Source organism: Ambystoma mexicanum, chromosome 3q (assembly GCF_040938575.1).
Source record: "Ambystoma mexicanum isolate Mex_15411 chromosome 3q, UKY_AmexF1_1, whole genome shotgun sequence".
NCBI lineage: Eukaryota > Metazoa > Chordata > Amphibia > Caudata > Ambystomatidae > Ambystoma > Ambystoma mexicanum.
Window position 1 is genome coordinate 1063490533 of NC_090926.1, and position 27240 is coordinate 1063517772.

Genomic DNA, 27240 nt, shown 5'->3' on the forward strand with positions numbered 1-27240 from the left:
AAAACAAGTTAATTCCCTCGCTTCCTCCACTGCTTACACCTGCAAATTAATCAGGGCTTGCAGACCTTACCTTTCCAAAACCAATTGTATCACACTAGCCAATGCCCTAGTAATGTCTAAGTTAGACTACTGTAACGCCCTATAAACGGGCGCCAGTAAAACTATCATAAACAAAATGCAAATACTGCAGAATAATGCTTTTAGAGCAGCCCTGGACATACCCCGCAGAGCACACATATCCAACATTAGAAAAGACCTCCTCAAGAGTTCCCCTCAAGACGCCATCTCTCACCCACAAAGGACTAAACAACACCGCGCCCCCATACATCTTGGCCAGAAAATTCTCTACCTACCACACTAGAGCTTCTAACCACTTCTTACTTGAAACGCCTAGATTCAGACTAACAAAAGCGGGTGGAGCTAGCTTCCCTGTTAAAGCTGCCCGTGCCTGGAATGCACTCCCTACTGCATTGAGAGCTAATCTACCCTACTCTAGATTTAGATGTAATGTGAAAAGTTGGCTCTGGACTAATGACGACCAACAAACTGATCCCCCGCTCTAGGCCCGGATCAACCACTGTAAATAATTACCACAATACTTCTGAAACCAGACTGTAGACTACCTCATTGCCCTTTGTGATGTGAGGTACCCACATCCTGTATCCCTTTATATTTGTATGTTAAAAAACATTAATAACACTTGTAATGTATCTTCTGTATGAATCCTATGTATGTAACCTAAGCTTAAGTATTCTTGTAACTGCTGCGCCCGGCTACCCCTGGGTTTGGAGCACATTATCAAATAATAAACTAAACATGTCCGAGGCTCGCAGGAAACTGCATTGGCTCTCGGTTAGTCAAAGATTTAAGTTCAAAGGCTTGGTTATGGTGTTCAAATGCCTGGTATGCGAAGCCTCCACATAGCTTTCCTCACGGATGAAGAAGATTCCTTTCAGACAGACTCTGCACTCGAACAAAAATGTCTCACACCATCAACCGCGAGATCTCCTTAAGAGGATCGGTGGCTCTAGCTTTGATGCCTGGGCCCCTACTCTTTGAAACTCTCTTCCCTCAGATCTCAGAGGTTGTGTTTCAACTGTTCAATTTTAGAAACTTTTAAGGAGATTCCTTTTCAATCGAGAAATAGGTTAAACTATATGACACTCATTCTGCACCTGTTCTTTTGTTTTATGTTATGTCTTTGTGAGCGCCCCGAGGCTTTTGGGCAAGTGGCGCTATAAAAGAATTGTATAGACAGACAGACAGATAATCTGTAAAACTATCCCTACACTACTTTTGCCCATGACCCTTTACGCGTCTACGTGGAGATGAGTGGGCACATGTGATTCTAATCAAATGCAAGCTACAGAAAGACTATTACTGGTTGGTCTTCTGGAGCTTGTGAATCTGCTTAGATTCACATGCTTTGCATAATTAGCAGGCAGTATAACGTGTAGGCGGAAGAGATGAATTGATGAAAGGTGTCTTAATATTGCCTGACCCACCTGTGGGCTTGACTTTGAATGCATGTCCACAAAATATGTTGTGGGATGGTATCTACTGAACTCCCAGTGGCTGCTTTAAAAAATGGCTTCTAGTGGGACATATGCGAGAAAGCAAGGGTTGCTCCTGTACTTATTGTGGAATGAGCATTTGGTGTACATGGTAATGCTTTGTAAGCTACGGAACAGTACATGTTTATGCATCTAACAATCCACCTAGCAAAAGTTGTCTTGGTGACTGCATCCCCTTCTCTCCATGTCGCCATGAACCCAAAAACATTTTTTTCATATGTCCTTAGTTTTGTCAAGGTAGTACATTACCTACCTACACAAATCCAGAGTATGTAGTGCTCTTCCTTACTCTGCGGGTTTTGGAAGAACACTGGCAACTCGGGTACATATGCATTTTTGGAGAAAATCTAGGGGGGGGGGGGGGGGGGAGTTCAACACCACGTTTTTATGTATGGTGTCAAATGCTTCAGAAACCAATGGGGCTTGTAACTCACTTAACCTTCTGATAGATGTAATAGCAATAAGGAAAGCTACCGTGTATGTCAATTCTGTAAGTGGGGCTTTGTCCATGGGTTCAAAGAGTGATCCCATAAGCTGGGAGAGAACTGTGTTTAGATCTCAATTGAAGTGAGACAATTGTGGGTTATGCATTTGACGCCCTCCATAAAAGGCTTTAACTACTAATGTTTTGTATTGGGATGTGGTGTGTGCAACTAAGGCTAAGTGAATTATACAGGAGGCCCGAGTCTAGTAACTACGTGAGATATAGTACCACATATGAAGCAGAACCATCTATGGGATTGGTCTCATTTCTTTCGCACCAGAATACAAATCTTTTCCATTTGTTGAAGTGGAAAGTTCTGGTATTAGGTTTCTTGCTTCTATAATGATATCCATACATCTTGTGGGTAGGTGTAGATGACCGAACTCTGTGACCTCATTAGCCAGGTTTGTTCGTCTTAATAGGTCTTGGATTGTGAGAAGCTGGATAGGTAAGCACAGAGAAATGTGTATTAGGTGAGAGTACCTTGGATGCCTTGCCCACATTGGAACAATGAGTATCATTCTTAAGTTCTCTTGGTACAAATTGTGAATTATCTAGTGGGTAAGTGGAGTTGGGGGGTGTGGGGGGCGGGGGGCATCGTATGCAAATATCCCCGACCAGATCATCCATAGTGCATTGCCTATGGAGCCCAGATGTGGGAGCCTTGACGCGTAGTTTTGCATGTTTTCTTTTCCTGTGTTACAAATCGGTCTACTGTTGGATGACCCCATGTCACAGCAAGTGTATTGGTGCTGGGTTCCCACTTGTGTTCCGGTATTAGGACACTGCTGAGCATGTCTACCACCCAGTTGTGAACCCCTGGGACATGCTATGCTTGTACGGATATGTTCCTCTGTATGCACCAGTGCCAAAAGTTTTGTGTCAGAGTGGACAGGTGTTTTGAATGTGTTCCGCCCTGTTTGTTGATATAGAACATTGCAGTTGCGATGTCTGTATGCAGATGCCCTTTCCTTCTAGAATATTTGGAAGAAAAGCAGAACCATCTCCATTGTCAGATGTGGTATGTCTTCTGTCTGGTTGACCGCTTCGCCTTTGCCGTGAGGTGCAAACACTGTGCTCCCCCCACACTCTCCACCCTGCTAGAGATGCATCTTATTTTAAGTTGTGGTGGTGGAGAAATTAATAGTCTTCCTATGCTAATATTGCTTAATGACTGTCCGGGAGAATTCTCAGAATGTGCTAATTCCCTTCCATCTTAGAGACCTCCAGCTCTTTTTGCTGGACTTTGATTTCTAACCTGGAGAGAGCGAGACCTTTTTCCCACTCATGTATTTTTCTGTCATTTGGATTCTGTTTCTTTTGGTTGTGGAGTCTGAAACTCCATAGGCATCATCTTTACATTGTGACACACATCACAGTCAGTGCAGTGACACAGGGAAGTCTCTTAGATTTCCCAAAGGTTTAAATACCTTCTCTTGATGAAACTACTGTTTCCAAGAGCGGTGAAGGTCAATTTACTTTACTTACATTTTGTAACTTTCTAGACCCAGTGTTAGACAAGGTGTCTATGCAGTACTCTCTGGGAACACTACAAACAACTGACTACAGGTAAAGGACACCCAACCTTTGGTATAAACCTGTACTACACAGTTTTGGTAGCGTGTTCAGCAGCCAAGCTTATCTCAAAAGGGGTCAATGTGAGCTGTAGTTGAGTTACACAGAGATTTACAGTTACAAGTATTCAAATAAACTTACACTCAAGGTCTCTTGAACAAACAATTATTAATTTATCAGTCAGAATAAGCCTTCTTCAGAAGGGGGCAGTATAATAGTAACACTCAAATACACTTCATGAAATACACACTCTCAATATCTCTAAATCAGTAGATGCCTTTTTGGGATGGCCCACAGACACTACCTACACCCTCAGGTGACTTCAACTGCTCGGGTGCTTGGGACATTAATATCACTGTTGCATTTAGGATCATATATTAATAAGTCAAAGGAAAAGATTTAGAACAAACAGACCACAAATATTCTTAAGCAGGCAAATACTTCTGGATTCCCCCCCCCGAAGAAGAGTCATTCAATACAATAGACAAGGCCAAAGTCAATGGGCAAAAAGTCTTACATAGGATGAAGCACTTCTGGTAGGTAAATGGAAAAGTCTTTGCACAATGTCTTAGAAGTCTGAAGAAAGGAAGAATCCAATGTAGGGCCACAAGCCGATTAGACTTGGGAGTAGTAGAAGATGCAAGCAACTCTACAGCAAGAGGTAAGTTCTCTTATACTTTGTACAGTACCTTTACAAAAGGAAGAAAAGGTGCAGCAGGTGACTTGTTCCTATGCAGCTCTGCAGATCTCACTGTTCCTGGACCCCAGTCATGGGTACAAGTGGGAGGACGTCGGAGGACTCCTGCACTGCACTGGGACGGTCAAAACTCACAACCGACAAACTTCACTTTCAGTGGCCGTTCAGTGTTTCAGCTCCTGGCGTCTACCGCGAATAGCAACACTGCGGTTCCTGGCTGTCAAGATGGACTTTCCCTGCTTCTGGGGTCCCGCACTCTGTTGAGGGGGCTCAGACGTGGTCAGTCCTGCTTCCTGGGAGTCCTGCGGATCTTCCTGGAGCTCTAGGCCAGCTTAAAAGCAGCAACTCTGCGGAAATTCAACCAGCTCCAAGATGGATGTCCAGGTGGCTTACTGGAGTTGATTGGTCCCACCAACTCAAAAGGGAGAAGTCGTCCTTCCAGGGGCTTCTCCGTCGATGCAAACTTGGCATTTTGGCACTGCAGCAGGGCTTCACCGGGCAAACCAACAATCTAGGAGTTGCAGCAGGTGTCCTCTTCAAGTTCTTCTTCGGTTCCTTCGTCCAGTGGTCGACTCTGCCTTCCAAGCCAAAAGCCTTGCCTTTTATTTGGTTCTCTCCCATTCATTCCAGCCTAGCTGTCAGTCACCCAGCAGGGTGGCTGTCCTTGCCGGACAGTCAGCCGGCCAATCACCAGAGAGAGCAAGGTTTTCTCCCTCTGAAACTTTTCCTTGTTGATCTCACACTCTGGATTGCGCTAAGTGTGCCAGTAATGAATCAATGCCCACAGTGTCCTAGTTATTTAAGTCACCTGAGGTTGTAGGAAGTATCTGCATGCCATCCCCAATGGGCATCAAGTGATTTAGTGAAACAGAGTGTGTATTTATTGAAGTATATTTTGTGTTATACGATTGCTCCCTTATAAAGAAGGCTTATTCAACACACTGTTAAATATGTAAATTTGCAAGCAACACATTTGCCACATGGAAAGTGGCCAGTAACAACTCAGAGGTTCCATCATCCAGTGCAAGATGCTTCTTTAATTAACTGGGAGTGTACGAGCTGGTCACAAACGTTCTTGGGCCTTTTGAGGGCAAATCGTGGTGGTGGTGGTTCTTCTAAAAGGTTGAGCCATACCAGTGGGCAGTATTTACGGATATGTTTTTTTTACATGAAACGTGTGTGCAATCCGTCTGTTTTTTGGGAGTCAGAAGGGCCTCTCTGTAAACCTTGCCCGTTTTTTAGTCTGGGACAACCATTTACTTGGATATCTGCATGCTTTCAGCCTTACATCTAGCTGTTCCGCGTGTTTATGACACTCCTCTAGGGATGTGCAGTATTGGCCGTATTGTAAATCCAATTTCGCATCGTGATGTTTGATCAACAGGTCTGGGAAGTAAATTTCCAAATTGCTATATTCCATTGTAAATTGAATGTTGTGGTCACATTCATTCAGCCAGGTGAGGAAGGATTTTAGTCTTTGCTCTGAGTCGTCCCATATGAATACCACCTCATCTATGTATCTTTTCCAGTATCTTTTCCAACTCTTCATCTGTTCCCTTAAGGGGAACCTGTCAGATAGGACGTGTTCCGATTCATAACTGGCCATAAACAAAATAGCCAGACTTGGGGCAAATGCAGCCCCCAACATAGTCCCTTTTGTCTGGAATCAAAACTGTTAGTTAAAGACAAAAAAAAAGCTTTTACATAGAGCTAGAGTCATGAGTTCTACTGTGATGTTGTGAGGGACACTTGTCTGTAAATGATATGCATTCAATGGCTTGGTTAAGTAGAATGCTCGTTTGTAAGGATTTAATATCCATTGTGACAAACAGTTGGTTATTAGGGTCGAAGTTCTGTTAAAAAATGTGGATGCTATGGCATGATAGAATAAGGGTTGACAAAGAACAACCATGCTAGTAATGGTGACAAGGGAAAGAAGCCACCAAGTTAATACTTGGGTGACCCTATTGTGCAAAACCAAGGCGATGGACATAGCCTGAAGTAGAATATTTGCACAATAGTTGGTAGAACACGTCCACTGCCGCCAACCATAACTAGGAGATTGTCTATGTGACATAAAAGTCGCAGGAGCAGAGGCGCGGGGGATACCAAGTATCCCTTTGGTACTCTGCATAAGATGTGTGCCTTTCTCTCAGACTATAAAATTTTAGGAGAGATACTAAGTGTCTCTCTATCCTCAAGAGTTGTAGTTGCTCTAGGATAAAGAAAGGAATCTGAAAGGAAGACCAAAAGGGTCCCCAGCAACACTGCCCATAAGGAGATTTGTGCTGCAATAATAAAGATACATGTTCCTTAAAGAGATATGGAGGAAAGTAGACTTCACAGGACCAGTAAAATACAAAAGGAAAGAGTTTGAAAAGACAAAGCCCATCAGAATAAATGAGTGGAAAAAGGCTCAACTCATTCAGGATTAAAGAAAAAGGTCCAGATGTCCAGCAACATGTGCTGGGGGTCTCATTAGGAAGGGGATGAAACATGAAATGATGAATCCCCCTAACAAGAAATGCCAATGGCAAACCTCAGGTACTTCCTGTGCTTGGGTGTGTAGGCACATGAAAGTAAGCATCCTGAAGATCGAGTGACGCCATTCAATCCCAGATCTGAAGGGCCTAGAGAATCTGAAACAGTGACCATCGCAAATCTGTCCTTCCTGAGGAACTTGTTCAAGCGTCACAAGTGCAAGATGGGTCGCAGTCCTCAATCCTTCTTGGGAACCAGAAAATAGGCGGAGTAACAAATTTGGTATTGGTCCGCTACAGGTAACCTTTTCCACTGCACCTTTCTGGAGCACAGAAAGAATTTCCTGCAGAAGGAGCGGGTCTGGTTTGCAAAGAGATTGTTTGCTCGGGGGACAATCTGGGGGCCTTTTCAGAAATGGAAGACAGTACCTTTGGCTCACTATTTGAAGTGGCCAAGCATCTGAAGTATGTAACACCATTCTTTCAGATGCAGGGTCAGCCGGCCACCCATCGGAGTCCTGTGCTCAAAGCGCTCAGAGAGGTTTTGAAGTTGTGGATGTGGCAGTGAGGAGGTGGATGCCTGAGCAGTGTTTCGTCCACGACCCCTCTTTGGGTACCCGGACCTCTACCCTCTTGGTCCAAAAGTAGAGTAGAAGCGAAAAGAACGGCCTCTCCAAGCCTGCGAAGGCAGATTCTGCTGTTGTGGCTGACGAATGGCTGCTCTCAAAGATTTTACAGCCGCTTTAGATGTCTGAAGCTTCTGTAAACTGTTATCAGCCTTTGATCCAAAATGGTTGGACCCGTCATATGTTTAAAAGTCTCGACTGGACACCAGGAGCAAATCCAGGTTTGCACAGCCATGCAACCCTCCTGATGACTGCACTTGAGCCCATACAACGAACAACACAGTCCGATGCATCAAGACCTGAATGAAGGGACTGGCATGCTGCCTCTGTGCCATCACTAATCAAGTTGTTGAAATCAACCCTCGTCTCTCCTTTAGGGCTATCTGCTGCCTGAGAAATTACATTCCACAGAATGAATGTATATTTTGCAAAGGCGCCTCAAGGGGCCAGCATAGAACGCCCTTTTTGCGAACATATATTTTTTTATTACTACGAGGGGGGATGGATGGGTAAGCAGCTGCTTAGAAGTGGAGGTAGCAGCTTGTGCCACCAAACCTACTGGATAGAATGTCAGGGCCAATAGATGGAAGGTCTATATTTCCTCACCAAGTCCTTATTCACAGCAGGAGTGGTGTCAGGCTTTTGCCTATTTTCCAAGATGGTGTTCTTGAGAGCTGAATGAAAAGGCAGCACTGGCTCCTTTGGAGTGCCTATATCAAGGATGTCAGTGAGGTCATCTTGAACTATGTTCTTTGCAGGAAGCCTCTAGCTCAAATATTCAGTGACCCTGTTGATAACTGTCCTGTATTCTGCACTTAGATGAGCAGTTATATTAGGCGTGGCAAATTCCACTTCAGGAGAAGTGTCGAAGCCACTGGCTTCTCCAAGCCAAGTCCGCCAAACGAGATTGATCTGCAATCAACTCTTCAGGGACATTAGGTGTGCCAAAACATTCGTACCCAAAAGGTACAACGTTATGTTCCTCGAACGATGGTTCCAAAAGACTTGAAAAAGTTTTTCTTCGATTGTGGCTTACAACTCGAAGTTGTATCCAAGCTAGACGTTGATGGCTTCAAAGACGATGACTTTGACATGCAGTCCTTCAATAATGAAGTGACTGAAGCCTTTAGTTTGTATGCTGCCCCTGTGGTCGACACGGTTGACGCTACTCGAGTAGGCATCTCATAGACTGAACCTTTTCCCAATCGGCTGATGAGGCAGCCTTATAGGGGAAAACACACCGGAGCCGTGTCGGGCGAGGAGTCGGAAGATGAAGAACAATGGTGTCTCTTCTTCAATCTTTTTCATCAAGAGGACGAAGAATGATGCAAATCGCTTCAAGACCACGACTGCTTAGTGTGTTTGGAACGTTTCTTAGGCCTCTATGGTGATTTATCCCCTGCCGAACTTCTGTCTTCAGAAGATTTCCTCTTCGAAAGAGATTTTGAAACCGACCGCACAGGGCCTTGTCAGTGACAGACTGGCAGGATCCGCACTCAATGACTTTGTGCTCCTAAAGGAGGCAGTAGAGGCATATCCTGTGCAGATCTGTGATCGACCTCCTCGAGTCAGTCCACACACCTCTTAAAATCGGTCTCCGGAATAGTCATACTCAGAAGAATTTAAAGAACTACCTAGAAAGAACCGCTGAGGCGAATCGAACTGTTCCGAGCATGCTGTGCATGCAGATAAAAACAGAACTGAGGCAACAGGCGCAATGCATGCTATTAATTCCTTCATCGACATCACGTTCGAAGGTGGTAATGGATACCGTTGACGGACATCAATGCCGCACAGCGTGCTCTGCTGTCGATACATTTTCAATGACCGCAAGCAGGATATCGATATATCAAAGATGATGAATCTGCGTGAGGACACAATCCATTAGAAACAGTCTTACAGTTTACTACGGATTTATGGTCAGATGTGTATTCATGATAGGTAGGATGGTACCCTCGTTGAAGTAAGCTGAGAAGATCCCAGAGACAAACAAGAGGCTGGAGAGCAGGAAGGAAATAGCATGCCAGAGGGTATTTCACGCTTTGCCAAATGCAATTTTGCAGATTTTACCACTTGTTTTTGTAACCCAAAAATATAAATGGTAAGCATGGGTATGGTATATAGAGGGGGTTGCGGTTCGACCTGTAAGGAGGCGGCATGGGGGTCTCCTACCCTTTTTGAGGAACCAATAAAAAGTGGTGCAACTGGGAAATAAAATTTGGCAAAGTTGCATTCGTCAAAAGATAAATCCGGAAGCACTCATAGATCCTCCGGGTGGCGCCAAAGCCTTATTTGTCCTTGCACACATGTGTCAACTGAAGCACCAGATGTATTCACAGACCCGAGACAGTTCTACTGGGATAGTGGGAGAAAATCAACACGGGGAGAAAAGGAGGACAAAAGAGATAGGAGGGTACCCAGGATTTTTACAATCTTAGAAGATGAGGAAATGGTAAATTGCCAGCAGAGAGGGATTTGAAGAGCAGGGATTGGGACAGGGAAAGCCAACTGCTTAAATGGTTGAGGGCCGCTTCCAAGGATGGGAATTAAAGAGACAAGGATGTTGCAGTCAACAGATTTAGTTAAGTCCAGAGGAACAAGGAGAACAAGATTCGTACTGCTCACCCACTGCAGGGTAATGCTGCATGAGCACTGGCAGCTAATTCGAGGATGTGGAATGGGCAAAGCGCGAGATGGATACAGAAATGTAATTTTATGGCGATTCAAGTGCTCTTAGTCAGCGGGTCGCCCACCTTCGCAAGTTGGGAAGGAAAGAGTCAACAGAAGAAACAACAAGTGGTGTACTAAATGAGAAGTTACTGCTGGGTGGAGCGAGAGCGAGGATGTAAGACACAAGTTCTGCAAGGATAGTAAGCAAGAGGGTCATGTTTGAATTTCCTTGTTAATGGAGAAAGACAAGTGGAGGGGGCGAGATGGCGGATTGGCTAAGGGAATGGTCAGAGGCAGAAGGATCAATAAAGAAGGGAGAAAGGCTGCGGGAGAAAAAGATGGAGACGTGGTTAAGAGAGTTACCAAGGGTGCATGTTGTGTTGTTATGGAGGATACCCTGAGTGGTTGGAAAGGGAAGAGCAAGACTGAAGACAGAGAATTGGATAAGATTGCAATATTGAAGCCCACCCCCTAAAACTCTCATAGCCCCTGCCGGGGCTATCAGGAACTCAGAAGGTAGGGATTACAACTGAAGGTAATGGAGTAGGACAATAAAAGGGCAAAGAAGGTGGGAGTCATGGGTGCGATAGAAGAGGTGGCCTTTCTATTCAGAAGGCTTACCCCACCACTTTTCTTACAATACGAGAAGAATGGAAGAAGGTAGCAGATTCAGTGTACAGAATTGCATGGGTGGCTGTGTTGTTCTGAGCAATCAGAGTTTCTCTGAAGGCCGTAACAAGGATAGAACAGTGATGGTAGTTGAAATGGTCAGTTATGAACACGTTTCTATGGAGAGAAATTGGGCATTCGAGAGCCCCATGGTGGTGCCAGTGGGGAAAAAAACACTAATACAAAAAGGCAATTTTACTATTTTCCGCTTATGGTTTCTATTTTTTATTTATCGAACAATATGTTTGCATGGGTTTTCATCTAATGCAATCAACTGCTTATTGTTGCTTGACTTTTTAATTGTTGGGGACGCATGGTATGTCACACTTCTGTCTGAGGATGCGGAGATAGTGCTAATCAATCAAGTGCTAATCAATCTAGGGAAGGTAAAACGTATCACCTTTTCTACTCCTTTTGCAAATTATTGTGCTTTGTAAATTATTGTGCTTTGTAAATTGTATTATGTCTTTTCATCAATAAAAATAAAACCAATTAGCTCGCTCAATCCTTTCCATTTATGCAAAGGGAGATCGTCACACAAATCAACAATACTCTAAATAGTTTAAGTTTTAATTAACTCAGAGGGGGATTTCTCCAACCAGGGAGCACAAAGCAAGAACTACGGCTGGAGAATAGACTATTCATGGGGGAAAGGTTCTTCTCCCTGTGGAATCGTTTGACTTTTTTCCCTCACAAACATGGTTGATAAGTCCTTTTCAGCGGCATTAACCACCCACAATATGTGTGTGTGTATATATATATATATATATATATATATATATATATATATATATATATATATATATATATATATATATATATATAGGTGCGGGCGAAGCAAGAGGGCCCTCTGGTTGGCTAGAGAGTGCCCAAAAGGTAACAAGTATGAGTGGAGCTATAAGGTAGAATCATAGAAATGGTTGAGGAAGGAACGAACAAAGGTTGGGTGCCAAGTCTCTCCTCTTTCAAATTATTGAATTTACTTATTTATCATTACCCACCCAAGGTATAACAACACTACAGGGGTAAACGGGAGAAACATTTAAGAGAAATTACTGCCTACACCTAATGAAAAGTGGGCAAGGCTGATAAACCTACCTCCCAGGCTTCAATATCCAGATCTCTTCATAGTTCCGATTTCCACCAATTCCATCCCCACATCGCATCTGCTTCATCCCAATTATTACAAGACTTGGTTTCCACCAAACACGCCCTTCTACCACCGGGTTCTATTCCCCCCTCGCACCCACACTGCAATCTTTACTGGTGATTAGGTCAAATACACTACACAACACTGGACATTTTCCACTAGACTGGAGGTTACACAACACTGGGAAACATTCACTGAACAGCTTAGTAATTTGCAGTCTGTAGCAAGTAAGCAATAACAGCGCTTTCCCAGCTCTTTAGTATACTGTGGCTACTGAACTACCACTTACACTTCAGGCTGAGGCTTGGGTTTTTCTCCACGTATTCCTCCACCATGCCCCGGTCACTGCCTGAAAGCTGGCTCCTCAGGTCCCGCTCCACACACTGCCAGGCTGAAAACAGAAGCAGGGATTATCAACCAAGGATGAGAAATGCAATGTTCCACGTGGACACCAGTTATGGCAACATTAAAAGCTAGGTATAATTCCAACAAGTTCCTGTACCATGTGCCCCACTACCCAATGTAACGGTATTCAATTTACATCAAAGAGATTACGGATCGGAGCATTTAGCACTTCACTTGCTAAGCTATTTTGTTTGCATGCTTACCTACAGCAGGACAGATGAGCAAAAAACTCATCCAATTCACACAATATACAGGAAGATTTGCACGTTTACCTGAGTAACAAGCGGTCACTAGAATTAAAATCGCAAGGAAAAAAAAATCAGGCTGCAGAAGGTGCACTCTCGACTGGCCATTGGCTAGTCATATTGGACTCATGAGAATAACAAATGGTGTGCTAGGAGTATATATAGAATTGAAGTGGCAAATTACTTTTGTATGGCTAGCTAGTAGTTTGCAACTTTGCCCCCATAGAAAGGGGTGGGCACGCAGAGCTGTCAAGGATACCAAGATCCAAGGCAGCAATAAAGCTGTGGAGTAACACCAGGTTGCCAACAACAGAATGCCTTGGTAGTTGCACATTTATAACTCTGGGGCAAATTAATACACTTCTGAAGGGCACCACTGTGAGAGGATTCAAGTAAATAAAAGGTTTTCAAAATCTCCCGGGAGGAAATATCTACAATTATGTGGTTGTAGTTTTCAGCTAGGATTAAAAGAACTGGAAAACAAAATCTCACTAAAAGCATAGCAGGGGTGCCGCATGGCTAGCAGGTAGAGGCACAGCACATGGCCTGACCCTCTTAATGAACCTTTATTGCTCATCAGAGAGTAGGATGGGTGAAATGTCTAAGGTTTCCGCACAGGCGCTAAAGCAGAACGGCAAAATACACACAGCGCATTCACCAAAGGCTGGGGTACCCTCTGACCCATTTGCAACACCTGCCTCGCCTCATAAAGAGGGACATGGAGACCAGAAGGGTAGACTACCAAATATGAGCTACATCTCAAAAGTGAGTGACGTTACAGACCTCCAGGCACTGCTACTTGCACTGCAGCTTACTTGGCGGCCCCACTTTTTGGGGTAACTTTTACGGTCCCGGCACACTTTCACAGACCCATCTGCACACAAACCTTCATAGATGAAGCGTACATTCTCCTCGTGTGCAGGCGTAAAGATTTCACTGCTGTTAGTTGGCGACCGAGGACTGCTGTTCCTCTTTCCATTGTAGACAATCCTTGACACCGGGGAACTAGAAGAGAGGAGCACGTTAAACATAACAGTGGCGAGATGCACATGGCGAGCGGGAACAACGGCATCACGTCAAAGTGAGGTGCCCAGATCGGAATCTGATCACGGCGAGCAGCACAGAGCAAGGGGGCCTGGATGAAGTGAAACCAAAGGCGCTTATGTGCGAGCGATGTGCAGAGGAGGGCAGGGGTGGTTTCATGGCAAGACAGCAGTAGCAGCTTAATAAGTACACAGGCCAGAATAGAGCATCACTGGACGCCTGAAGGCCACAGAGGGCTCTCACTTACAAACGGTGGTAGCCCATATGCCAATGGTAAGGAAGTCACTAATAAATACATTACCTGGTCATTGCTACACAGTCTCGTCGCTCAGCCTGTTACTTCAATGTTTCTTAGTTTAACGACAGCTGTGCCACTCCCATGGACGCAGAGGTCCTCTAAACGAATAGAACAAAAAAAAACACACAATTGTATTAATGGACAAATTATTAAGTGCTAGTCTGAAAGTAGAGAGGCAGCCTTTTGCACAGAGATCTTAGGTAAGTGGGTCTAAAACTATTCCCATGAAACGTATTTCCAAATACTCTATTGAAATTGTTAAACTCTCCAGATCCCCCCCCCCTTCCAACTTCTCGCCAAAGTGTGTCACAACGCTCTAAGAACCCTCCGAATTCTCACAGAAATGCCCTGAAAACTCTCCAACGTGCCCTGGGCCCCAAACATGTCGCACTGCTCCCAAGTGCATCCCAGTACTTCTACAAGTGCACACATTTCTCCCGGTAAAACTCAGTTCGTGGAGTTGAGCCCTAATTCATCAAGGCGCGTCACAAGGTTGTGTGTATCAAGGTTGGTACAATATATTGTGTATCCAGCTGTCTCCAATACCACTATTGTTGTGCCTACTTTATACACTGTGCAAAATATCACACAGAGAAATGTATGGAGAAAAATACTTTTGTTTCACTGCTACATAACGGACATGAAATCATCAACAGAGGTAATTGTTTTATCTGTCTAAACTACCCAGCCTATGCTGGTGAAGGCCTAGCATTACAGCAGCTCACACTACCCTTCTCCACCTCATGTTATGCACTGTGTATAGCTGTGGCCAGGAGAGGACCCCCTTTTTCTAGCGTATATGCAAAACTGGGTGATAGCGAGCATTACATGCCAGAAGTCCTGTATCAATACCTTAATGAGAATCTTCTTAAAATGGAGGGTTGTGAGGGCGTCACTATGCCTAATGGAGTTTTCCCATTAAGGGGCCTATTTCCAGGGGAATGGCAGCAATGGTCTTTTCTTATGAATGTCATCATACAGCAGTCTTTTCTTATGAACGTGTCATCATACAGCAATCAAGCCTCTCAACTGCCTTCCCATGCACCTACTCTCCATATAAGAAATAATACGGTCTTAGGCAGTGTGTGCATCTCCAGCGATGGTACAAGAGATTTGGGGTTTACCTTGAATTGTAATTATACATTGCACCTGCCAGCTACAGTGTTCCAAGACCCTCTCTTTATAGGGGAGACAGTGTATTACATTTGTGCTATTAATGTGTATTCTTGGTTACCTGCTAACTGGTCAGGCCGATGTCATATGGGATTTGTGCTGCCTGCTGTGACAGCAAAAGATAGCCATTGGTCTTCCCCCCCACGGCAAAAGCATTATGTAGTACAGGACGATACTGGACCACAGGTAATGGCTGATATGCTTAAAGCAATCGTTCCTTATTATAGCCGGTCTGCTAATTCCAGAGATGTATGCAGATTGGCACGACTGCTAGAAGCCACTATAAATGAAACATCAGATGCCCTTATTAATATCATTACTGAGTTAAAAGCTGTACGCCTTGTATCATTATAAAACAGGGCAGCACTCGATATGATTTTGGCAGAGTAACGAGGCGTTTGTCCGGTTTCTGAAGAAAAAGGCTGTTCATTTATACCAGACTCTTCTGTCTCAGTGTGCCTCTCCCACCACGAGGGAATCTTCTCTGACCCCGTTCATTAGCAGTCCTCTCGCCCTTCCAACTGAGTAGTAGAAGCGAAAGGACTTACCTCTTCTTTCTTGGTGAGGTTTTTGTTCACTCCATTGTCAAAAACCTTTTCTGGAGGGATACATGAAAGAAACATGAAAAGGAAGCATGGGCCACTTTTGTGGACCTTTATTCAGAACATCAACTTGTCTTGCTCATGCTGGGTCTGGCTTGCCAAATTCCATCTCAGGTGAAATGTCGACCCCACTAGCTGATTGCAAATTTTCATATAAATCCTTTAACCTGGATTCTTTTGAAACAAGGCTTTCTGGGACGTTAGGTGTGCCAAATTCCAATCCGAATGGTTGAATATCGTGATCTGAAGGTTTGTGATCCTCATAAATTGAAGATAAAGACTTAAAGAAATCTTTCTTTAGTAGATGTTTGTCAGATTTCTGAATTTCCTTAGGCTTATAAAGGTAATAGTGTCGATAGTTTAACCAACGGCGTCAATGATATCGACACCAACAGTGTCGACGACTGTTGTCGATGGCGTCAACGCGGTTGATGCTAACAGCGTCGTCATTCAACGACTTTTCCATCAATTTTGTATTTGTATTTTATTTATTTATAAAGTGCACCTGGCCCGAGGGCATCTGGGCGCATTTCTTGTGGTTACAGAGACATGATATTACAGGCCAGACCAAAGTTACATAATCGGGATTACATGAGGGTAGAAGTACAGAGATTTACAAAGAAATTACATTATAGATTACAACATACAGGCCAGTGGGCCAACATCAAGTTAAATGACCCAGAGCAAAAAGGATTGTAAAAGCATTGAAGCAACAAAGGAAATTTACGAGTCTTGCGACTGGAGCCACAGTTTGACTTGAACAAGTGGAAAGAAGGTTCAGATCAGAGTTGGTTAGTCAGTGAGTTCCACAATTTGGTGGCAAGGAGTGGGAAACTGGATCCACCGGCTTTCCTGAGCTTGTTATCTAGGCAAGGATAGGCAATGGGCCGGTGCTGATCGTTGTGGCCGGGTGGAAGTGACAGGGGTTGAAGTGACGGGGGAGAAACGGGTAGCCAGATATTCTGGGGTCTGGTTAGCTCAGCATGTATGCGCGAGTGTGAGAGTTTTGAGGGAAATTCTATGCGAGACCGAGAGCCAGTGGAGGCTCTGTCGATTGTCCGAGATATGCTGGTTCCTCGGAATATTTAGAGCTGCCCTGATGGCATTGTTCTGGGTTACCTGAAGCTTGCCTTTGACTGGTTCCTAAGTAAAGGACATTAGAGTAATCCAGTTTAGACATAACCATGGTTCTAGCAAGGATGGTGCAGTTGGAGGTGGTAAGGAACGGTCGACATGCTGTGATAAGTTTACAAGTGTAGGCAGACGCAGAGATAACAGCGTTGGTTTGTCGGGTAAGAGACAAGGTTGAGTCGAGATAAATCACTAAGGTTTTGGTGTCATTAGATACCTTGATGGTATGGCCATCAACAATGAAGGATTTACATGCAGGGTTTAATCTATTGACTCTGAAGTGGGAGCAGAGGATGAGAAGCTTGGTCTTCTCGTCGTTCAGGCACAGCCCATGTTGACCTGATAGACATTTAGCGCTTTGGTGTCCACTGTGTGATTGCCCGTGATATAGGTGAGACTCAGATGGTCAAGAATATGGAAGAGTGGATTTGTAAACACATTGTAGAGTGTGGGGGAAACACAAGATCCCTGAGGGACCCCGCAAAGTACAGGCGAGGGATCAGCAGCCGCTGACAGGGAGAAGACCCTTGCGGATCTGTTAGCCAGGAAGGATCTGTTAGCCAGGAAGGATCTGATCCAGGATGTGGCTTCGTTAAGATGATGACAGAGAATTTGGTGATTGACAAGGTCAAACGCTGCTGATAAATCAAGCAGTAGTAGGAGTGCCAATTTGCCATTGTCTTAAAGGTCTTCAATTTGGGTTTTTAAATCGATCAGTGCAGTTTCAGCTTCGTGCCTGGGTCTGAAGCCCGATTGTCAGAGACCAAGGAGTTAATTGGATTCAAGAAATTCCTGGATCTGCAAATAGGCGGCTCTGTTGAGTATTTTAAGTAAAGCAAGGTCACGACTCTCCCAATTGATTACTGTCCAGGAAACTGCATGTGTGGTGGCATTTCAGGGGTCCCTCGTCTTGGCCAGCAGCTGGCTTCTTGATCTGTAGTGAGGAAGAACATACTTTTTGGGTTTCCCAATACCCACAAGTTTATAGCTAATATGGAAAGGTTTTGGACGACTCATCTCCATCCTCCAACCACTTCCCATTCCAGGAAAAATCGCCTCCACACAGCAAGTCTTCCCCAAACTCCACCAAAGTACCACTCTTACTCATTTTTCAAACTTGACTAGTCGGATGCCTGACCAGAGCCTTCAGTACAGCACAAACCCTCAAATGTAGGGCACATGAACAGGAACCTGGTCCCACCCAGATGTGCCTGCCGGCTTCACCCGCAGGTACTTTTCTGTCAGCCAAAAGAATATCCATGTTTTAGAAATGTCAGAAAAAGGCAAGCCATATGGAAGGATTAGGGATGAAGTTTCCTACATTAATTATTCGTAACCCCTCAGCTAGCATCAAAGCAATATGAATTGCAAAAAACGGAAGTTCAGGGCCAGGTATGCACTTTACTGATGGTATCAGCTGGCATTCTTGGAAAGAGTTTCAGACACGGAAACAGCCCTTACTACTTGTGTGTAAAGAATAGGACTTGCAGAGTTCATGGCACTATGCATCAAAGTGCAAAGAATTTATTTTGACAGCCAATTTTTACCCCATTCCCCACTGGGACAAAGTCTAAAGCATACAACATTCCCCACTGGGACAAAGTCTAAAGCATACAACAAACATCCAGAGAGTTAAAAGGTTGTCAGGGAGTCGGATACACTGGGAATCAAGGTTGAAAAACCTTTTTCAGGTTTATACAACCCTCACAACGTGCTTCTGTTAGAAAGGGTGGACAGGTTCCCAGTCCCACCTCGTCTTTGAAAAAGACAGTATAGTTCAGAAGCTGGCAACACCCGCAGTTTACAGAATCATTTGGCAGAGATGGCCATCACCAACAACTCCTCTAGCCAGATCACTAGATCTTTGAAGAACACATGCCTAAATGATTTGTGAGCCGAATCGGAGGGCCTGTTTGAGGCTTAGGCCCTACCCAGGTGCGATGGCCCTGCATGTATTTTATACCACAAGGTTAGCCGTAGTGAATGGACACATTTTACTGTGTTCCTGCATGCTCCAATGGCCACAGAAGGGTCCATTTAAAGCCCTCTACCAGTTTCCCCAGGCGGCAGAACAGGACCAATTTTAAGAACTAGTTCACACTGGGAGACATCCTGGCTACTTGACTAAACGTCTCGTTGCCTCAAATCATCTAAGACATGTAATAAAACCGGTGGATGATTTGTTGATTTGTAACAGCCATGTTGCACTTACAATCCCAGTGGACAAAAGGCATATGCATGGTACATCACAGAGGCATAGCTTAGATTGCCTAACAAGTGAGGACAGAAGCAAATGTAGTTGGGCACACCACAGTGACATGAACATCTGTAAATGCCCACACAGCACTGCAGAGAGGGCATTTACATATTGTGTGTGGGCCTTGCCCACTCAGGCCCTACCCGGTCTATGCCTCGGTACATAACCTCATTCTCATAGATTACTTTAACCTTCCCTCTCCAACTACTTCTCAGCAATCTGAACTTCAGTGTTTTCTTAGTGACCACACTCACCACTCGATCCATAACTTACCTACTCACACAGGGGGTTACACTTTGGATCTCTTATTCATCTCCACCTCTCACTCAGCCACTAATACTACTGTCACACCATCCATATGTGATCACTCAATTGTTTCCACCATCTCCTCACCACTTGCTTCACCTATTGCTGAAAGGCAATTTAAACATTCTGCCACCCCCCCCTTCTCTCCAACCTACAGTTCTCACTCTCCTCCTTAACACTGAATCCTCTTCCAACAACACTGCCTTCGCCACCTTGCAATCCCTACTATATGACTCATTCTCGTCTCACTTTCCACTGCTTACTTTCACCCCCAAGCCTCAGAATCCTCAACCATGGGTCACCCCATTCATACAGTCTCCCCGCACAGACATGTGTAAGCTGCTGCGCAAATGGAGGCATACCAACTCACATGAGGACCTGCAACTATACCTCTCTGCCCTGAACTCTCTCAAGTCCACTCCTGATAGAGTTAATAGGGAATTCTACCCAACCATCATCGACTCTCACTCCAACCATCCCCACTGGCTACTGGGCACTATAAACTCACTCCTCCTACGTCTACGACTATCAACTCCACTCTCACAGCTAATGACCTAGCAAGAATTACCAAAATTAGAGCCATGACCTTCCTCACACTCCCTCCTCCTACATTTTACACTCCGGCTACCCTACCATCATCCTCTTCCTCCATCTCACACTTTAGTTACTTTAATACTGACAAAGTGATCTCTACTGATGAAGGCTAACCCCTCGTGTCCCATCAGACCCTCTTGCTCTTCAGCTAGTCAAGCCTATTGCCCCTATAGTGGCCTCTCACCTCACTGAACTCTTCAACATGTCCTCCAACTCCACTTGCGTTTCAAAAACAGCCAGAGTCATCCATCTCCTAAAAAAGCAAGGGGCTGACCCGAACCTACCAGCTCCCTTTCGCCCTGTGTCTCTCCTTCCACACTACTCTAAAGTGCTTGAAAGGGTTGTGTTCAACCGTATTACCAATTTCTTAGACATCCACAACCTTGGAGACCCCCTACAAGCAGGTTTTCACTCCGGTCACTCCACAGAAACTGCCCTCATTAATGTGTCCAACTTCCATCGCCTCTGCTAAGCACTGAAAACTATCCTCTTTCCTAATTCTCCTTGATCTGCCTGCTGTCTTTGACACAGTCGATCACTCCGATTTCCTTAATACTCTCTTTCTTCTTAGGATTCGCAAACAACCCCTTGTCTGGATTGAATCCTACCTTGTACCGCGTCAGTTCTCTATCTCCTGGAGCAACAACACCTCTGAACTCACTCCTCTTTGGTGTTCCACAAGGCTCTGTCTTGGGACCGCTCCCCTTTACACTCTACACTTCTGCTATTGGGCACTAATCTCCTCCCTTTGGATTCTCGTACCAACCCTCAGCAAACACCCAAAACTTCTCTTTTCCTGAACTCTCCTCTGATCTCGCTATCAAAATTTCCAACTGTCTCTCTGCCATTAAATATTGGATGGTTCTGCACTCTGATGCTAAACTACCAAAACAGAGGTACTCTTCTTCCCTGTCTAAAGCTCTCATCTCTTCATCTGCCTATCCAGTTTCCACTCTGCACTCTCCCCTACTCTTCTTCAGCTAGAAACCTCAGTGTCATCTATATTCACTACTTTCATCTCTAAAACTGGAACAGCAGCTCACCTCAACCTCCTCAATATTGGGAAGATCGGGCACCTCATTCCTTTCAAAACTGCTAAGCATCTCTTAACCATTCTTGTCTTCTCTAAACTGGACTACTGTGCCAATATCCTATTTGGTCTCCCCAACTATGCTTTCTGTCATCTGGACAAGATAATTTACTTTGCTACCAGGACTCTTTGAACTCCCACACTTCACTTCCATGTCACCAGGCTGGATGACTCATGATGCAAAACAGGGCCAGATTTAAATGTCTTTTCCTGGTTCACAAATGTATCCACGGTAAGGCACCACTGTATCCATTCTCCTCGATCCATAATTCTTCTACTAATCTCTGCTCTGCCTCGACTACCTTTGTGTCTCCTCACCCTCCCTGTGCTTCCTCTTGCTTCTGCTCTTTCTCTCTTCACTTGCAAGGAATTCTCTTCCCCCGGACATCCGAGAAACAGTCCACACGGATTTGTTCAAAAACAAACTAAAAGCCTACGTCCTGGCCTCAGAGTTACCCTCTTAATGGACCTCTCATCTGCCTGCTAGCTTACATTTTTCCCTTGTCTCGAGCCTGCCTCTATCTCTCACTTCCGATGCTTCTATTCTAGCACTTCACCCATCATGTTCATTTCCCGAGCACAGCTGGCCGTACGGTCTACCCGCACTTAAAAGTGTCCAATGTTGGTTGTCCTTAATCTATTTATGTCCACTTATGAATTGCCCCCGGTGACTGTTCCGTTTACTCCCCTCGACATCCTGGTCAGAATGTCCCTCAAACTCAGCCCATTGTAAGAAGCTCACTGCTTCCCGTCAAATCTGATTTCCTATCAATTGCACGTTATTTTGTGATCAAGAGATCACAAAAGCATTGTTCCTCCTGTATAAAAAGAAAAAAGTTTGTAAAAAATAAATAAATAAATTTTAAAAACAAACTAAAAGCATAGGAGCTGCTAAAATCGTGTACTACGGGGAAGTGGTGTGAATAATATGGCCCTGATGCTGGCTGTGTAAAGTTTAATGAGGCCACACAATAAGGTAAATGGAGCAGTGCTCCGTAAATCAGCCCAAGGAAGGCCAAAGCATTTCTGCTGTTCCAGTTCTGGGCCATGCCCATTCCCTGAAACAGAGGAGGAATACCCATTCAAGATGTGTGCAACACCCATTGTCCCCACGCAAAGAATGCTGTGCTCTGTTCAGAGGTGCTACGCCTAGTAGTGAATCTGCAGATTTAAACTTCTGTAAGCCCCAAGGTTAGGGGTACAAATCAGGGTTCGACATTGCTGGGAGCGATTTAGCTCCTGCTTCTACCTTAGCAGAGCCTGGTTAGTTCTAAACCAATAGTTACCAACAGCTACTCTCGTTTCCTCCGACCAGCTTGTGCCTTACAAACATTCATATCCGACATTAACTTGAGGCATTTGAGAATATGAATACAAAAAAGAATTAGGACATATCTAAATATAAAGGATCAAATTAATGAGCAAAAAGTAAAAAATTGGACATTTCATGGAGGAGTTAGATTTTCAGTGTGCTGTGAACTCGCTCCCGGTTCCCCTGCCGGGTGATGCCTGACACCTAGAAGCTAGATTTAGTTCCTACTCAAAGCTTATTTCAAACCTAGTAAATGCATACATACACATCGCGCTCTGAAACGCTTGTGTACGAGCGCGATACAAATAAAATATCATATCATACATAGAATGGCAAAGAGGAGACAGGCTTTCTCCAAAGCCAACTACCGGGGCATCAGCTAGTAATAGGGTCACGTGATGCCAAATGTGAGAGGAGCTCATGCATCAGTAAAAACAGCCTGTTTTAGAGCAATCAAGAATTTCAGTCAGCAGTTAGTATTGAACTTCAATGTCATTACCCAACTGTCACCATACTCCATGTTGAAACCAAAGCAAAATAGAGCCTGCTCACCATAGGGCACTCTTCAACATTTTGTTGCATGCTGCAAGTAGAGCGCACTTGAGAAAAAATAAGAATAGTTTTGGAACTCCTTGCATGCCGGTTGTCCAGCGCACCATTACAACTTCAGTCAGGGCTGATGTTGAAGAGGCCCAAGTGAACGGCAATCTGCTCCATAGTATGATGGGTACCATTGCAGAGGACTGCATCTGTTAGCTAGGCAGATAGCAATATATGCTATCCACCGCAATATGTGCTATGTGGTTCAAAAGTAGCAAAAGCCCCATTAACCCCATTACTCCTCTCCATGCCCAACCAGAGAGCTCAGATGATGGAATCTGTATGCTAAATGTGGGGGCACCGTAGGTAACGATGAAATTCCTTGTGAGAAATATGGGAACTGTAGGTTACTGGTTGTAAAGTTGGCATAGGTACGGTCTGCTGTGAATTTGTGGGTCTCTATACTTTATTTGATATCTTAAGTATTGTGTTTGGCAAAGGGGGAGGGGTGACGGCTTCAACTGGTGGTCAAACGTGGCAAGGAAGGTTAAAAAGTACAGACGAGTTATCACAAGGAGGAAAATATGACTAAATACGAGGGACACAGGCATCTGGGGGTTGTGGGAAAGAACCGGGAAATAGGCGACCGAAGATGAAAACTGGGTCTTGGTGATGGACTCAATAGGGGGTGGTCTCAAATGTTAGCTTTCTAAAAGGTTATCTGCTTGCATACTACGAGAATACTGTATTAGGGGTGTGTTAATGGAGATGTTTGACTGTTCACCAACTTGTTATGGAAGCAAAAGAGAAAACAAAGTGAGAAAATAAGTTTAATAAGAACAAATTGAAAAAAAGGACACACTAGCACGCATGTTCGGCAAAAGGGAATTGCAGACACACCCTTCTTTAATAAAAAAAAAAGCTACCACTACAGAGATCGAAATTGCTCAGAGGCAATAAGCTCCTGCTTGGGGGCAGACTTGCTTAATATAAACAGCTACCAGGCATTATCTTCGAATTCCCAGGCCTACTGTTGCCATACAAACATCTGGCTAACTTAGTGGCTTAAAACTACTTAATGTATTCTCTGCGGTGGTGGGAGGCTTTACGATTGTTTAGGACAGGACTGTGACACTCCTTTGACTCATTCTCAGCAATACCATGTGATGAACTTTTGATAAGGAATCAATCAGCAAAACTGGCAGTGATTTGAAAGGCAAACTCGGGGGGTTTCAGGTCTTGTGTGCTGAAATCCTATTACAGTCTATTTTAGAAGTGTTCTGGGGCCGTTATTGAGTTCATGTAATGGGGACCCCCACTAAGGAAACAAAGATCACACCCATACACACAATGATAGTATTTCGTATCGTGCATATAGTAGATAGTTTGCACACTGTGCAACATTGTAATTAATCAGAATTATTCTGAATTTGTGTGCTTTAAGGAATGCGTTAACGGTGTGGTGAAATATATAGTATGTCTGTTATGGGATGTATATAAAGAAGCACTAAGGCACATCTGGAAGACACGTAAACCATACTGGGTCGTACATAACTAAGAACAAGTTTGCATTTATGTGGAGTGTGAGTTTGTTACTCAATAGCTCCTCGTTCTTCCAGGGTAGCTTCTGGTCACTTGTTGATGTTCGCTATCCAGCATCTGTTTTTGACTTCTGAGCTTCAAAACATCATTTCAATCCCAGCTAATAACATCATTACTTTAACAAAAGGGCTTTTCAATGAGGGAAAATGATATTTTTGTAACTTACTGAAATGTATAACATTCAAATGACCAAAGTTCCTATCCAATGCAACTTGACAGGAGATTAAGGGGAGAATGCTGCTGCACCGAACTGTATTGTATTTGTCGTTTATATAGCGCCCTTTCCCCATTTGTATGGCCTCAATGTGCTTTGTGGTTGAAACGCCCTTGGTGACCGTAGTATGTCTGTAGAAGATTCTAAGAGTTCAGATTAAAAAGATGCTTGTGTGCATTTTGCCAAGGTAGGACTTTGGTGAGCTGGCTAGGCTCCAGTTAACAGCCCAAAGGTCAGGGACATGGCTGGGTGCTGTTGGTAGTTCGGGATAGAGTGCTAGTGTTGAAGATTCTATGTGTGCCCAGTTAGACCAATTCTTTTTTCGTAGATTGTCAATGTATACTAATGGCAGCAGTGTTGAGGTATGATATGATATGGCATTTATAACGCACCTGTACACGAGTGTTTCTAGATGCCACAAGACAAGGGAGGGAAGACATAGGGAGGACAAGACAAGCAATCGTCCCAGGAATTGCGTCATTTGGATCATGCAAGTGCAACAGTAGAAGTGAAAGGGGGGAAGGAGAGAGGGAAGTGCAATGAGGGCAGCATGGCTCTGGGTAAGTGCAAGGCGACAGGGGGGGGCTGTTCAGGTTGCAGTTATGGCACCCCAAGAGCGCGGTAGGGCAGTAGGCAGTGCAAGAAAGACCAGTCATGGGGGAGCCCGATACCCAGTGAGAGACTGAGGGAACCAAGCAAACCAGGTGGCGCAGCAGACAAGTAGGTTAGAAAGGGAGCGAGAAAGAGAAGGCATAGGAAAAAAGGAGGGTCTTGAACTGCTTCCGGAACTTCAGGTGGTCTGGCTCAAGTCTAAGAAGGGCAGGAAGGGTGTTCCAGATGGCGGCACCTGCAGAGGAGAGGGATCTACCCACCACTCTCTGCCTGGAGAAGCGTCTGACCCTCAGATTTTGAGGTAGCTGATCAAAGGAAGGTATTTTGGAAGAGCGAGTCGGATTTGGTGCTGGCACACGCCCCAGAAAGCCTTCTGGACAATGCAGAGGAGAGATACGGTCGCTGGGCTTGAGACCAGGGATAAGTCTTGCAGTCCTGTTCTGGATTAGTTGCAGGGGGCAAAGGGTAGAGGTAGGCAGATTGAGAAAGAGGCTGTTGCAATAGTCCATCCTGCAGAGAACCTGGGCTCTGGAGACAGTGAGCTTCTGGTGGAAGGTGAGAAAAGTTAGAATACCTCTGAGGAGGTGCAGCTGGAAGTGGGCTTTGTTGGCACCTGTTTGGACAACACTTTCATAGATCGGACTTGTCTAGAGACATCGTCAGGTGTTGAGGAAAAAGGAAGAGGTAAGGGAGGTGCAGCAAAAAGGGGTCAGAGAGGTAGGGGGAGAGGAAGAGGAATTAGAGGACAGGATGTCCAGAGTTTTAGTGGTGAAATGAGATCCAGAGCCATACAGAGGGCCTGGGAGGGAACAGGAGAGGTTGAGATTGCAGTAGGATTGGCTAACTCTTTGCAGAATTTAAAGAGTTTGGCCGTGTTGTTAGATGTTAGAGACATGGGCTTGGATATGTACCCTCTGCTTGGAGATGACAGTCTGTATTGCCTTTGGCGCAGGCTACAGGCCAGTTTATCAGAGGATGTGCCCAAGACCCTCCACTTCCTCTCAGCCACCCTGCACCGAAGGAGGTATGTCAGGGGTTTCAGTGTGGGCAGCTATGTGAGCTGCTAGACCGGAATCACATAGCCATAGCTGCATTCTAGCACTCAGGCTGCTCGAAGTACACCCATAGATAGACAAGCGAGATCCCGAATGTCCTACTGTGATCCAACTTGATTTTAAAAAAAACAGATGATGACTATTCTATTTGCAAGACAGCTGTGTCCAAACATTGCATTTCCAATCTAACCTATTTCCAAAGACCGCCCCGGATGCATCCATTCTTTTTATCAAACATGGGAATATTACAAAATGCAGCACTTGGATGGTACATTCCACCTTCAAACAAAGTGCCTGTGCCGTTTGTCATCAGCACATGGTTGAAAATGGTTTACATGTGTGTCAAGTGCACACAACTGGTGGTGGGCTTTAAGGAGATTTGGGCCTCAATACATTTCATAAGGGGACAGTCCCCCACACAAATGTGTCTAGTGATTGATTAAAACATGCATTAGATGCAAACACATTATAGAATAGACCATCTTGTGCTGACGAGCAACCAACCAAGAATAAAACAGATCAGCCCGAGTACAAGCATCACCCAGTCTACCTAAATGACACAGTCTACCCAGTCTTCCCTTCCAACTCTCTTCCCCCTCCCTGTCCTCCTCCTCTCATTCACTTACCTCCTTCTAATCTTCCCATCTCTGACCACGCTTGCAGCTTAGGCATCTACTTTGACTCCTCTCTCATCAAATCTCCCTCACCTCTCGTGCCTGCCGCTTTCACCTCTTTAATATTCGCAAAGTCCGCCCCTCTCTCACTTTCCATGCTACTAAACTTGTTATCTCCTCCCTTATCTTCTCTCGCCTCTTCTACTGTTCCTCCTTATTCT

General features: G+C 44.7%; 1 protein-coding gene across 5 annotated transcripts in view; it reads right to left on the reverse strand.

Moving 5' to 3' along the window:
- MCRIP1 (MAPK regulated corepressor interacting protein 1) overlaps positions 1-27240 on the reverse strand; it is a 78683-nt gene that overhangs the window by 38599 nt on the left and 12844 nt on the right. For all 5 annotated transcript variants that reach the window (XM_069655288.1, XM_069655291.1, XM_069655290.1 and 2 more), the window contains exons 2-4: positions 13921-14015; positions 13462-13580; positions 12215-12316 (exon numbers count right to left, since the gene is read on the reverse strand). In XM_069655288.1, the coding sequence (XP_069511389.1) occupies positions 12215-12316; positions 13462-13580; positions 13921-13928 (229 nt within the window). In that variant the 5' untranslated portion in view covers positions 13929-14015. The remainder of the gene's footprint in view (positions 1-12214; positions 12317-13461; positions 13581-13920; positions 14016-27240) is intronic.